This window comes from Hyperoodon ampullatus (assembly GCF_949752795.1).
Source record: "Hyperoodon ampullatus genome assembly, chromosome: 5".
NCBI lineage: Eukaryota > Metazoa > Chordata > Mammalia > Artiodactyla > Ziphiidae > Hyperoodon > Hyperoodon ampullatus.
Window position 1 is genome coordinate 117,613,076 of NC_136918.1, and position 15,257 is coordinate 117,628,332.

Here is a 15,257-nt window from a genome sequence, read left to right on the forward strand (position 1 = left end):
ACAGTCCTTTCTGGTATATTTCATCTGTAAATATAACAAGAGGAGGAAATAAATGACCAAATAAGTACTGATAAACTCTGCAGCAATCAAAGATAAAAGGCTCTAGAAAGACATCAGCAAGTGGAGTTTCATTCAGAAACACAGTTCCTAACCAATGGAAAGAATAAGTGTGTCTACATTCCCTCGTTATGAACAGCTAAACTGTCAGTGACCTTGTCACTAACCAGAGAGGAATTCTCTATTTCATTTTTTCCACGGTGTTGAGGTAAGACCCTCTGAACCATGAAAAAGAGGTTTTATTCCTTCAACACATTTTATTCATCTCCTACCATGACAGATATCATGTACAAAGCCCTGGCTAATACAATTGCTTTCTTTCTCCCTGTCAATAGCTTTCCATGTAATTTTCAAGTCTTCAGAATTTTGCAAAGTTGTATGCTTGGTCATTTACAACCAAATCAAGGTCACAAAAGGACAGCTTAGTTGGAGGGGGGAGAAAAGGAAAAAAAAAAAGAGTGCAAAGAAGTTACATAAATGTCCTCTGGCACGTTCCCTGTTCTGAGGGCTAATGTACTGTAGCAATTCATCAGTCATTCTAATAGTCTTTTAACTTCTGTCTGAAAGCCTACTAAATGCTAACATCTTAAATGTTTAATATTCTAAAACATATTTTCATTAATCATGCAAATTATCTGGGCATCCATATTTTACAATAACTTTCTTCTGAGATTGAGGCCTTAGGCTTCGTGTATGAGATACCCATGTTAGTGAATGATATTGTAGATGAAATATAACTTAAAGAATTTTAGCAATGAAAAGTTGCTAGTAAAGTTCCAGTAGCTATGTGCCATCACGTTTATTAAAAAAACAAAAATTGTATTAATGTCAGATACTTCTGATTAGGTAGCAAGCAGCGAAAATATGCACTAGCTTCATTCTATTCTATTATAGTTGGTGGATGGACGTTAATGTTGGTAGATGGTATATTGTCCTAATAGAAATGACACTATGTTTCATAGCAAAATGGACTGTGGGCTCAGTTGTTAGAAAAGGCTAGAATATGAGTTCCTTGCAGTTAGGTTGGCCTGAACTGCACCATGAAAACCTCCATTTATGTGCTGCCAGTCACCCCACTTCCAAGGATTCTTAGTTGCTTGGGAAAAGGAGAAATATGTGGGTGGGCCCCATGAAACAGATGAATGAGGAATTGAAAGAGTAAAGGGCATGATTTTTGGTAATGTTCACGGAAATGCTTTACCCTGAAGCTATTTGATTGTCAGCAGGGATGGAGGTTGGTCCTGAAATAGACAGAAGTGACCTGTGACTGTGTAAATGCAGTTGCACTGGAATAACAGAGCAGTGCTCATTGGATTCAAGAACATGACCTAAGTAACTGGAGGTCATGAGCAATTGTGGTGGATCAGTGCACTAGTCCAGCTCCCAACAGGAAACAGATGGCACCATAAAATTAGGATAATTCAAGGAAGACTTATTTATAAAGGGACTAATTACAAATGTAGGGGAACCATTAAGGGCTGTGTAGGTAGTGAGAGCTAACAGCCACAGAGCTGTTATTAAATATATGCCTCAGGAGACGAGAGAAAGGAGCAGTTATCAGAATTTGAAGGAAAGAGAGTCATTACAAAAAGTCACCTTTGGGGGACTATTGACCGTTGATTCAGGGGGACAGCCAGCACAAGGTGCTCTCATGGAGAGAACAAATACCCTGACGTCACTCCCCTCTCTCCCTTCAGTCTCCTGATGGGATTTTCCATTCATTGAGCCTAACAGGAGCCTGAAGGCACAGATCAAGAATGTGATCCACACAGGTTAGCTTCCCTGAGTGGATAGTAAGGATTCACATGTGGAGAGTGAGGGTGACCTGGGAAGTCAGAAACATCTCATTTTAGTATGAATACCACTTCTTTAGTTATTTGACAAAAATTCATAACCACTCTTTGAATGTTTTTCTATGTTTCTTTTTTAAAGCGTTTCTTTCATGGCTAGTTTCTTTCACAATATCACTTGATACTATATTCATTATCTTAACAAAATTTCTAGTAGCAAGGCTGCTTCCTCAGTACAAAAGCATTAACTACCTTAGCCTCTGAGTAATCAGATATTAAAAAAAAAAAAAAAAACCCACCTAGCTAGATTCTGAACTGGTTTGCAAGGCAGAAATTGAGACACAAATGTAGAGAACAAATGTATGGACACCATGGGGGAAAAGGAGGGGCGGTAGGAACTGGGAGATTGAGATGAACATATATACACTAATATGTATAAAATAGATAGCTAATGAGAACTAGCTATATAGCATGAGGAACTCAACTTCGCTGTACAGTAGAAACTAACACAACATTGTAAAATAACTATACCCCAATTAAAAAAAAAAAGTACTTAGGGGGAAAAAAACACATAGCTAAATGCCATCCAGACAGTTCATTATTCTGAACTTTATTCTGAACACTACTATACAGTTTGGTATAACAGTGTGCTTTTATTTTATTTATTTATTTTTTATTTTTTGTGGTACGTGGGCCTCTCACCGTTGTGGACTCTCCCGTTGCGGAGCATATGCTCCAGACATGCAGGCTCAGCGGCCATGGCTTACGGGCCCAGCCGCTCTGCGGCATGTGGGATCTTCCTGGATCAGGGCACGAACCCGTGTCCCCTGCATCGCCAGGCGGACTCTCAACCACTGCGCCACCAGGGAAGCCCCAGTGTGCTTTTAAATATCTGTAATCCATACTGCTAAAGGAATGCAGAAGTCTTCACTTTTTTACATAGTTTGTCTTCTTCTTTTTTTTTTTTTTCCAGAGCTGTGGAAGGGCTTTATTAGGGCTGTTCTGAGCCCCTCACAGTGTTACAGGAACCCACTGGTCTTGCTGTTGCCTTTGCTCTTTGGGGACTTGGGAGGGGAGGCAGGAGGAGGAACAGCCTTCCTGGGAGAGAGAAGGCCCTTATTTGGGGCTGAGACCAGGTGGTGGGAAAAGTAGAAAATTCAAGATGAGAGGGGCCTGTTGGGGGCTGGAAGGGGATGGGGCTGCCTCCCAGATTGTGGAGGTCATGGACTATGGGCTTTGTGAGAGGGAGAGTGGCAGTAGGAGGCGCCTAGAGTAGGAAGAGCAGATGGGTGGTGCTTTCTGGGCACTGAATGTGTGCACCAGCCAGGGCACGAGGACCAGGACCAGGCATGGCCAGAGGGTGTGCTTGAGGAAATTGAAGAGGTAGAAAAGGCTGATCTGAGGAGGGTAGCCCAGCCAGTCCAGGGGGCCCAGCAGCCCCGTGGACAGCACAAGGCAGGCTAGCTTCAGGCCGTATCCCAGGTATGCCCTCTGTACCTGGGCATAGCAGGGAGAGTGCAGGGTGATTCCCAGACCCAGGGCGGCCCCTGAGTCATGGCTCAGGGAGGCAAAGTGCCGGCTGTCCAAGTGTACTCACTCAGGCTGCTCACACCACTTAGACGCCAGGTTGATGGACCAAGAAAGATCCAGGCCCAGTGTAAAGAGAGTCCAACAGATGAGGCTGGCACCCAGCAAGAGGGCCAGCGAGCTCAACCCGTAGAAGCTTAGCTCCCGCTCTATGGGCACCTGGGGGGGTGGTCATCAGCCAGCCCAGGACAGCACCAGTTATTAAGCCAGCCAATACCTGGTAAGGGAAATGTGCCAAGAGGAAGACCTAGGACAAGCCAATCGCCAGCAGGAAGGTGCAATAAGCCAAGCTAGGTATCACCCTCACCCAGTGGCTGTGGGTCCAAGTGGCCACCTGGGAAGAGATGGCCATGATTATGGGCCAGAGAGCTGCTCCTGTGATCTTACAGTGTCCGGAAGGGCTGCCTAGACAAGTTTCACAAGAAGAGGGGAACTGGTGAACCTGGGCTGGAGCATAGCTGTAGTACCCATACTCATGGACCCACCAAAAGAGCTTGCCTCAGAACAGAAACCACATGAAGACAAGGTCAAGCCTTGCGGTGATGAGGCTGATCCAGAGCTCTGCAATGCTCACCCAGCAAGAGGCCTAGTAGGCCGCAGGGAAGTAGAATGGAAAAAGGCTCTTGGGGTTGCCCAGAAAGTTGACCCAGAGCCACACGTTCTCTAACCGAGGCAGCTGGTTCTGCAGCACCTCAGCCATCACGATGCCCTCGCCCGTGTGGACTCTGTGACGACCAAGGGGCCGGCCTGGCCAGGGTTTGATCAGAGGGTTGGTGATGTGTCCAGGGTCCCTCCTTTGCTGCTGTGAAGATGGATATGTAATATCAAGGGCCAAGATTCCTTCCAGACCAGAACTTTCTCCTCCAGCACCACTACCCTCCTAGATATTTTGAGATCTCTTGGAGAAAAGGCTAGAGACAACACCTCCCCCAGGGAACCAGGCATCCCAGGCCCGTGCTGAAGCAGGACCCTAAGTTTGCACACACAGCTGGCAAATTGATTCACATCTTCCTTCCGCAGCCCAAGACTCTCTTGCTTGAATTCATCTACTGTTGATTTGGAGGCTGACAGATAAGCCTCATGATTTTGATGGGTCGTCCCCAAAGGCTTGAGAGTTCTTACACATAGAAGGAGTTGATGAATTGCAAACAAGTATAACAGTCAAAGTCACACTTCCTCCCAGTTTTAAGCTCGCCTTGCCCCTCCCCTTTCCATAGTTTGCCTTCTAATTATATTTGTCTAGTAAAATATTTAACCATTTCTTCCTGAATCATGGATTCTAAGGTACAATAAAAATCCAAAGGGAAATATATTTGGTGTTATATAGAGAGACAGACTTTTTCCCAGAGCATTTTCAATGATTACTGCAGGAATGAATGAGTAAAGGTTTCAAGAATGAATAGTGGCAGAAAACCAACTTACTATTATACATAAGTCTCTGCAGCCCCCGGGTACAAGTACTTCTGTATCTCCTTTTGTTGAGTTCTCTATTTTTTTTATGAATATGCATATTGGGGAAAAAAAGCTTCCATCTGCTCTCTTTTAGCTGATTCTATCACATTTTTGAGCTGTGCATCATTATGGAGCTTCAGAGAAAGATGATCCTTTACATTACATATGGATATAAAGGAGAGAAGGAGTTGATGAATTGCAAACAAGTATAATTTATATGGACAAAGTGTGCCAGAAGTGCTTTTCACCCCATTTTACTCTGCAAATGGAATGATTCCTGCCCATTCACTTGGCCTAGTGCCCAAGAACTCAGAGAGGAAAACCATGCCTTTAGCCTATGCATCAGGATTTCACCTCTTTCCTGTGAGGAAATGGTGCTTTGCACTCAGGCTCACCAGGGCCCCCAGAGGTCAAAAAAAATCTCTGAACATACTAATGTTACATTTTTTAGGTTCTTTTGTCTTGGCTTCTTAAGTTATAATATCATACAGATGCACTGATACTCTGTGTATGTGAGAAGTTTGCGTGATGGAGTAGTAAGGGGGAGTAATGAAAAGCTCATATTTTCCTGGTAGGCTCTCTTTGCTCTTTGATTTCCCATGATAGATCATTTTCCCAAATGCCCATAAATTTTGCAAATATTTAAATCTTACATTTAGGGTATCTTCCTAAGGGCTCCTTTGTTGGCCATAGCACACTTGCCTGTGACTCTATACTGTAAAGACCAGGGCCTAAGGTGCACTAATAACCCCAAACCTTTTATTTATTTAATATAGGCCTTCATTTATACATTTAATCATTTCTTCTTCAAAAATGATTATCCCTATCATGTGCCAAGAGTGAGGAATCAGAGCTAGATACAATATAGCCTCTTCCTAAACTGCCAGGAGTAAACAAAAATATTCTGTCATGACAAAATGGTCATGAATCTGTAAAGGTCTGTTAAATCAGCTGACTCTCTCTCATTGCTGCTGGACAGCACATTGTCTTAGCCCTCGGGCATTTGTGTCTGAAGAATTTCATATCACTACAAAACCATGCCAGTATTATGGTAGCATGTACACTGCTTTGATTTTATGTTCAGATATTAGTTTTTATGCACATACTGCATGCATTGTGCTGGTGCGTTAAACACATTATCTCATTTAATCAACAAGATAAGGTGGAATATTAGTACTATAATTATATATATTTTGTAGAGGGAAAAAGCTAAGCTCAGAGAATAAGTGACTACCCAAAGTCACACAGTCCTCAAACCAGGATCTCCGGTCAATGTGTTTAGGTCAACATTGGGTGTGATGAGATGAATTCAGTAGTAAGATAGGCGGTAGCATAAAGTGAGGGTTACTTCTGTCTTATTTCCATAGCCAAAAATCTGGTCAGATTTAGAAACTGCTGTTCTTTTGCCTGTATTTAGTCCCTATTCATTTTGCTTTCAACCTTTACATAATTTTAGCATGACTTCCCACTTTTATGAAAGAGTACTTGAAGTCTGCATGCTGATGGGTTATACAATTTTCTTTATCGGTGGTGGGGAGATGGAAGTGGGTGTGTGTGTGGGGTGGTGAAGTATCTAAAATTTCATCATATTATTTTTCTCAGAACTTATGCCTGTAACGGAAGTTTCTCAACATGAAATGTCATCAATTTGGCCTCACTCAGGAAGTTGCAAGGCACTTGACTGTAACCTCCGAGAATTGGACAGTGTCTAAAAGCTGAAAATTTTTAGCTTGCTGTCATTTCAAAAGTTTCAAAAGTTATTTTATTTCTTAATGAATTCTTTTTACAATTTAATTGATTAAAAAAAGCTTCTGATAAAATACTTCAGGGTGAAGATACATTCCTGTTTATATCAGCAATAGAATGGTGGGTGGGGGAGGAAACCAGAATTTAAATCATCTAATTTTTGCTCTTATCAATAAAGTATTATAAAGATTTTATCCATTTACCTGAAATAATATTTCTCTAACCATGCATACTGTCACAACAAACTTGAATCTGTAAATATAGGCTATCCCTGGGATCAGAATAATCACTGCATTCCAGAACGGTTTTACAACCTTTCTAAACTGAAAGACTCAGCTGGTTCCAATGGAGAGGCTGTGGTGAGATTGTGATGCAGATTATATGATCCAAAGGGTTTTTATGGCATAGTCTTGGGCAGCATATATATTCCATGTCTAAATATTGTTGAGTGATTAAATAAATGAGTGAGACTGGTTCTCTCACCAGGTTTCAGCCTAAGCCAGTGTAATCATCTGGTAAACGTTAAAATGTCAATCCTTGAACCACCTTCACATCTACTCTTAAAAGACTCAGACTCGTGTCTCTCTCCCAGCCAACAGTGGAAGGTCTAAGTCTCTCAACTACCTCACAACCTTGGATGACCTATTTATTGCCTTTCCACTCCTCTTTATCCAGCTTTCCATGGTCAAGAGAAAAACCTAAGGAAGGTGAGGCTAGAGCTGCAGGGATTGAGTAGGTAAAGTAAAGGCAGCAGTGTTCCCAACATGTACTTCTGCTACAGTGTCCTTTTCGGTGCTGTGCTCCATGATAGGGCCATCCTACCAGCAACTGCAACCTCAAGGTGTCTTCACTTTCCTCCTTTCTTCTCTCTTTGCATGAATCCAAGTTCTCTTCCTCGGCTTCAGTCTCCTCAAGGCCTCTGCAGCACTTCTTCTCAAAAGTATTTCCCTAAATTCTCGACTGGTACCTTCACTTTGAAGGGATTGAAGTTATGGCTGAGTATGTTTCACAGGTGATATCCACCACTTTACAATCAGGAAGTTCCTTATATGCTTCCCAACCTACAGTTTCCTGGCATCTTCATAAAGAAGCTATACTCTCTTGACCTCCCTGAGGCAGCAGGTTGATTAAAGTTTAAAAATTATGGTCAGTGGTTGTGCTGTGTCCAAGGAGGCCCTAGAATAATCTCTTTGAAGTAGTAGTCCTACAAGGAGTGGGGCCATGATGGAGCCAGCATGTTGGAAATTTGAAATTGAAACCTGATTTCCTGCTGTGGAGAGGGAAGAACAGAAAGAGACATGTACTTTACTCCTGACCTGGGCACTACATCTGGGATTAACTCTCATGGATCTGGAAAAATATGATAGAGATTAACAGTGTAATGTTGTCCCCAAGAATTTAAAATAACATTTTGTGTTTCCTGATTTTTCCTAAGGCGTTATGTTTTATTTATTTATTATTTTTTAAAATTTATTTATTTATTTATTTATGGCTGTGTTGGGTCTTCGTTTCTGTGCGAGGGCTTTCTCTACTTGCGGCGAGCGGGGGCCACTCTTCATCGCGGTGTGCGGGCCTCTCACTGTCGTGGCCTCTCTTGTTGCGGAGCACAGGCTCCAGACGCGCAGGCTCAGTAGTTGTGGCTCACGGGCCTAGTTGCTCCACAGCATGTGGGATCTTCCCAGACCAGGGCTCGAACCTCTGTCCCCTGCCTTAGCAGGCAGACTCTCAACCACTGTGCCAGCAGGGAAGCCCGATGTTTTATTTATTTGAAAAAAAAAACACTTTTAGGTCACTTTGGAACGCATTTACCTATAGATTGAGTAGATTGATTTAAACATAAATATGGAATGTGTTGTATGGGAATAATCATTATATTTAATGCCCTCCAGCAAACAATTCCTAAATGCCCACTCTGTACCTGGCATTACACCAGAGATTAAAAAGACTAAACAAAATAATCTCTGTCACGAGGAGATTACAGTCTCATGGAAGGGCAAGTGTCATAATAAATAAAGTGTAACATGATAAGTGTTGTAACCAACAGAGGTACAAGTTGCTATGGAAACACAAAGAGGAGAACACCAAAGGGAATCATGGAAGGCTTCACAGAGTTAAGTGACTTTGGTGGTGAGTCTCAAGACAGAAAACAGAGGGTGGCTTCTGGATATAGAAAATAGCAGGAGCCACTCCAGGAAAATAAGTAATATAAGAAAAGTTGCCAAGGGAAAAGTGAATTCAGGGCATTGCAAGTAGATTATTTTGGCTGGAGAATGTAGAGTGAGAGTGGGAGAGGAACGGTATGACTCATAGGGTAGGTTAAAAATTGTTGGGAAGGATTTTCTATATCCCTGAAGGTTTAAATATTATACTAAAGACAATGAAAAGCCATCAAAAAATTTTAGGCTGGGAAGTATGTGATTTAATTTTGTATTAGAAGCTCTTTCTGGAGATCATGTGGAGAATGGATTAGAAGGTAGGGTATTGACAGAATAGAAGTCAGTTGGAAAATTATTGCATCATTTCACACATGAGTTTATGAAGTTCTAAAGCAAGACAGCAACTGTGGGAATAGATAGAAAGCCATGAATATGAAAGCAGTTCTAGAGGTAGGATCCATAGGGCTTGATTACTTATTGAATCTGTATGAAAAGGATACATGTGAGATGAAGCAAGAAATTATTTTCTGCTTTGGGTAACTGGCCGGAGGTTGGTACTGTTAAAGAGAGAGGTAGATTGGGAATAAAACAGGAGAGACAAATTGGCAGAGAAAATCAAGAATTTAGGTAAGTTGAGTTGAAGCTTCCTAGAGTGCAGTGGACTGTATTGTGCCTCCCCCAATCCCCTTAAATTCAGATGTTGAATCTCTAAACCCCAGTGTATAGTATTTGGAGATGGGGTCTTTGGGAGATAATTAGGTTTAGATTAGGTCATGAGGGTGGGGACCTCATGATGGGATTAATGCCCTTATAAGAAGAAACACCAGAGAGCTTGCTGTCTCTCACTGCCATGTTGGAGGCTATCTGCAAGCCAGGAAGAGAGGTCTCACCAGAACCCAACCATGCTGGCAATTTGATCTTTGACTTCTATTTTCTGAAACTGTGAGAAATAAATTTCTATTGTTTAAGCCACTCAGTCTATTGTGTTTTGTTATGGCAGCCTGAGCTAATACACACAAGTATTTAGGAAGTTGGATAACACAGATCTGGGGTTCAGAAGAGAGACTGAGGTGAGGTAATTGATTTGAAAATTATATATATATATATATATATATATATATATATATATATACACAAATACTTATATATATATATATATATATATATATATATATATATATATATATATATATATACATATATATATATAAAGTGAGAACTGACTATAAAACCTCATCTGGTAGGAGATATTTTGTCTAAAGTTCTAAGATGAATATGCTTTAAGTAACACTAGTCTGGAAAATACCAAATGCATATAGTTCTTTTTATTATTAAAATTAGGGTATTTCAAAATTAAAAATATTTAAACTTAAAGATGAAAAATCTGTACAATTATTAAAATTAGTTTTACTAAATCAGAATTGACAATATATCATTATCTATACTTTCATACAGATAACAGTGAAGATATCAACAAAAAATAATTACTAACACTCCACTGTGGATCAGGATAAAATGTCTCCAATATTAACTCACACTTTGCTTGGACAATTAGTTAAACAGACACATGCTCTGTTACTATTCATTCAACAATATACACAAATTCAAAACTGGCAGGTATAAAAAAAGGAAGGTTTTTTTTTTGCAGAATCATTTTGCACTTATAAAATAAAGCCAAATAAGGCTTATGTTGCACATACCAAAAACTTATGCTATCCTTTTTCTGATACAGGTAAGTGAAATATTAACACGTAGCATTTAAAATGATAAATATACATATTATTTACAATAATTGGGAATATTAGAGATACGAGCTTTTATGTACAATCATTCCTATTAAAACATTTTAACTTCAGGTTGTATCTGCAAATACTTCCCTTCCTCTCCTTTTTGATCTTTTATTGATAGCTCAAGAAGAGTTAAAATAGAACACATTTGTGATGTAGAGTTGATAATATGTATTCAGTTGCTTGGCTCTGTGATAGTAATCTTCTGTACCATGTCGGACAGATTTTCAGACTCCAGATCTTCTTTACCATTATCTGAATTTTCTGATGAGATATAACAACCAGAGTCCCTTGGGCAGTCATCTAACTGTGACTTATTTAAGGAGATGTCTGGGCTTAAGGATAGGGACATGGATTCATTTTCTTGCTCCTGAATAGCTGTAAATGGAAAAGAGGGCAGCAGTTAGGCAAAGCCAAGAAAAGTTTTGTTCATATACTCATTCATCTTTGAGCTATTTTAACTGTTCCAAACTTGACTTCATTACAATTGAAAATTCTGTAAGTAAACAATATGTTTGTTTATTATAAAAGAGTTGTTTGAACTCAAATATTCAAACCACTGTTTTCTTAGAAGACAAAGTTTTCCCTTTGTTGTTCACTTGCAGTTTCATGGAGATCATGTGAATGGCTTACATAAGTGAAGATCAATATGGACTCTCATTTTACATTAATAAGAAGTTGCCAGGGAAAGCAGATTGCATCCACAGTGTGACTGATGCCTTGTCCAAATACTCCTTAAAGTAACATTAGAAGAAGTCATTTGTAGTTTAAACGTACAATCCAAGTCAATAGTGATCTTCGTGAACAATTCTAGAATCATGATAATGTGGATTAATGAATAAAAAATCACTATGGGCAACAATGTACAATAGGATTTCAATAACCTGGAATTTAACTAATAAAACTTAAGAGTATCCAGAATTTTCCTATGTTTGCATTCATCAGAAAAGTAGACATAGAAGCCAAGCTGCTTTTATTTTTTAAAATTTTTTGGCTGTGCCACGTGGCTTGCGGGATATTAGTTCCCCCACCAAGGATTGAACCCAGGTCATGGCAGTGAAAGGACCACACCGAGTCCTAACCACTGAACCTCCAGGGAATTCCCCAGGTTGCTTTTAGATAGAAACACTATGTCCGTTGAATCTGCCTTTTATAGTTTGTCTGCTACTTCTTTGTTTGTAGTTCTGAATAACAATTATTTATATTCAGAGTGGTAATTCTGTGTCATCAAGGCAGCATTCTGGATTCAACAGGCATTATCTTTTTAGAAAAAAAAATAACATTAGCGATGTAACAAAAGATATTTCTAAAGAACCTAAGCAGCACTATAGTTTTACTCTCCTCAAGAATATTAAGCATCAGTGTTCTCATTTTCAATGTGAAGTTTCCTTCTTTGCATTGCCTGACACCAGTAAACACATGTTCCTCTGTATCATGAAATGGGTTTCAAGGAAAGGAGATGTATCTTAGGCTACCACCTCTCAGCTGTATCAGCATATCTTGCTATTTCCCCTTCTAACCTTGGGGCTTCTCCACTTTGGACATTGGAATAAACTTACATTGGAAGAACATACATTTCAGGGTGGATTAAGACCTCTGCCTTCAGAGGCTATGCACATCATCCTCTTCCAGTGAGAATAAAGTAAATCCAAACTTCAAAATCTTTGGAAGAAGGAAATTGTGTAATTGTATAATTTTCCTCAATAGACTCTTAAGTAATTTATCTTTTGGAAATCTACCCTTTATCTTGCCTACACATCTCCTGCTTTTAAATGCATTTTCTAGGCTTCAGATATCTTGCCAACATTAGTTTATGGTCCACTGTGTATCCAATTGTTATCAACCTCTATTACAAGGGAGAATTAAGCCCTGGTGCCTCAGCATCCTTATACATAATGAATTAAGTTCTCGTCAATGTATCTACAATGGTACTAGGTATGTACCTTTCATGGAGGAATTGAGAAAAGAGTCACTTAAATTATTTTCTGTATTCTGTGGTTTATATGGGAAACACAAGTTGAGAAAGGTTGGAAAAAATGATAAAAATTTCTTAGTCCACTTATTTTCAAAATGAATCATAACAGTTCTTTTAACCTTTTCCTCAAAGTTTTCATTTGCAATGATGCAACCACATTTATGCCATTCTTCTTAATCTTCTCCACATTTGTCACAACTTTATTTAACTGTGGACTCAAGTAGCACAAATTTAAGTCTAGTGATGTTATAACTAGTTCTAGGCATAAGGACCTTTAACTTAATATTCACCTATTGTGATTGTTGTTTTAAAATGTTAGCTATCATGAAGCATTTTCTCTTTATTAGTTATAATGACCTTCAGGTTTGGGGGAATCTACTTAATATTGACTAGTCTTTATGAGAATCAGTCATTCATTTTTGTTTCCAAGCCCTTCTTTTATGAAAAGGCAGCACTGAAATGGGACCTCATTCTTTAAGGAAAAGCTTTCTCCTCTTCCTTTGCTTTTCGGTCTTACTGCCACTGAAGTGAAAGAGCCAGCCCTGTGTTCCATTAGCCAAGTGTTTCCGGAAAAGGCCAGAGGAATCAGTCTTTTTGCAATGCTTCCTGCCACATCAGCAGTGATCTCCATATTTGGAATGTGGTCCTGTTAGTCAGAATGGCTGTGGGGATAAGGCTGTATTATTTCCCCAGTTTATATTTGGGCCCATTACCTCAACACAAAATTGAAAGAACTGAGTTCCTATCCACAGACTGACATCCTAAACATTTGGACTTGGCATAATGAAAACTGCTCCCAACACCGTGTTCTATTTAGGTTGATTACTGATAGTGGGGCTCTCTTCAAGATATAAAACTTAGGTTTAAAGAACTCTGATTTCCAAAATTAGCTCTTTTCCTTTCAAAAACTAGATACTTAGTTTGTGGTTTCATCCTCAGAAGCCACTATACATTCACCTCAAAGAGTAACAAAGTAAACAATAAATCTAAACAGAGAATGTGTTATTTTTAAAAATATTAGTAATAAAATGTATTTGTTTTTATTTCCACCTGAGAAATCCTGTATCACATTCTCCAAATTCTAGGAATGGTTTGCTTTCAATACAGGTTATTTATTGTAGAAACCTTTCATCTGCAATTTTTATGGAAAAAGGAAATAGTTTCTCAGTATGAAAGTTATTCAGCACAGTAATTTACAGAACAGCAGTAATTTGCTAAATGATTTCCTAATGAAATGAAAACACGACTATGCCTCCTCAAAAGCTTCCCACCAGGTTTGCAGTAATTTCAGGCAGGTGATCAGCTGGAGCCCCTCAACTGTAACTATAAAAAGAGAAGCCAGGTCAGTAAATTATATTATGGAAATGAAAGCTATCTAGCATTCAGTTTTTGTATTTGGAGAGTCAAGATTTTCCTCTTCTTGTTTTGTTTTTTTTTCATCTTGATGCTAATGACTTAAGGATTGGCACAAACCTAGGTCTTCTGCTATGGGTGGTTTTTCCAGCAGAGGAGATGAATTCACACTAATACCTCCACATGTTCTTTCTAAGTCATTTAGTCCCTTCATGTGGCCATGAAGCCAAATAAAGCTAACCGACCTACCTAGAAATTGAAAATATAACCTTCATCAATTTTGTCCCATGGTCCAATCATCTGAGCTAACCAGGCAAGTAATACATTGGAATAAGAAACAGTTTGCCTACAAAATTACAGACTTCCCGTAGGGTATATGAGTACATCTTTTTATAACAAAATATTTCTGATAATACGTTAAGTTAAAAAATTATTATATATAATTTTTCTATTATTAAAATTATGTAAAAACTTAGAGATATCATATAATTCACAAATGAAAGTGTTAAAATTTTAGATAGAGCTCCTCTATATTTCTGGATCATATACATTTTATATTTTATTTTAATAAAGTACAAAAAAATAAAATGGTTCCATTTTTTAATAAAGCCCCTGAGTGGTTTGCAAATATCCCCAAAGCTGTACATTTGAAAAATCTGGGTATATTGGAGAATTAGTAAATAATTTGTAAAAGGGTGTATCTTATTGCTACCAGCTACCAGCAGGCATAATAGGAGTACAGAAAGCAGCCCTAAACAGTTCTGTACTTTATGTAATAAAATAATTATGTTAAGAAAAACTTATTTAGGAGATATTTTGTCATAAAGAACTAATTTGAATACTAAAATACTTTTTCTTTTCTTTTTTTTTCTTTTTTTTTTTTTGTGGTATGCGGGTCTCTCACCGTTGTGGCCTCTCCTGTTGCGGAGCACAGGCTCCAGACATGCAGGCTCAGCGGCCATGGCTCACGGGCCCAGCCACTCTGCGGCATGTGGGATCTTCCCGGACCGGGGCACGCACCCGTGTCCCCTGCATCAGCAGGCGGACTCTCAACCACTGCGCCACCAGGGAAGCCCATAAAATACTTTATTTCTTACCAAAACTTTTATGGAATTGTATAAAGGCCATGGTTCAACATAAGATAGTCATCAATGGAGATAAAAAGTGGCATGGTGATTAGAACATAAGAGAGCTAATATAATTATTCATAAAATAAATATCGAGTTGTGACATTTAATTAATTAAGTATAGGCGATCTCAATTATACTAAACATGAAGAAAGCTTTAAGGAAATCAAACTAGATTCTTATTGCTGGGAAAAATTCTCATGCCCTAAGGAGAAAAATCTGTCCTA

The 15,257-nt window shown here is 39.1% G+C and overlaps 1 protein-coding gene and 1 pseudogene across 2 annotated transcripts in view; both read right to left on the minus strand.

The window, feature by feature from the left end:
* Positions 1 to 3,462: 3,462 nt before the first annotated feature.
* LOC307053810 (glucose-6-phosphatase 3-like) lies at positions 3,463 to 7,438 on the minus strand (annotated as a pseudogene). The gene is made up of 3 exons: positions 7,403 to 7,438; positions 3,736 to 4,236; positions 3,463 to 3,651 (listed from the first exon to the last, which is right to left on the minus strand). The product of its transcript is annotated as a glucose-6-phosphatase 3-like (transcript).
* Positions 7,439 to 10,750: 3,312 nt separating this feature from the next.
* Positions 10,751 to 15,257, minus strand: part of SAMSN1 (SAM domain, SH3 domain and nuclear localization signals 1) — a gene marked incomplete at its 3' end in the record, with an annotated part of 144,890 nt that continues 140,383 nt past the window's right edge. The window contains exon 14 of the mRNA XM_079705278.1: positions 10,751 to 10,953. Coding sequence (XP_079561404.1) covers positions 10,751 to 10,953 — 203 coding nt within the window. The remainder of the gene's footprint in view (positions 10,954 to 15,257) is intronic.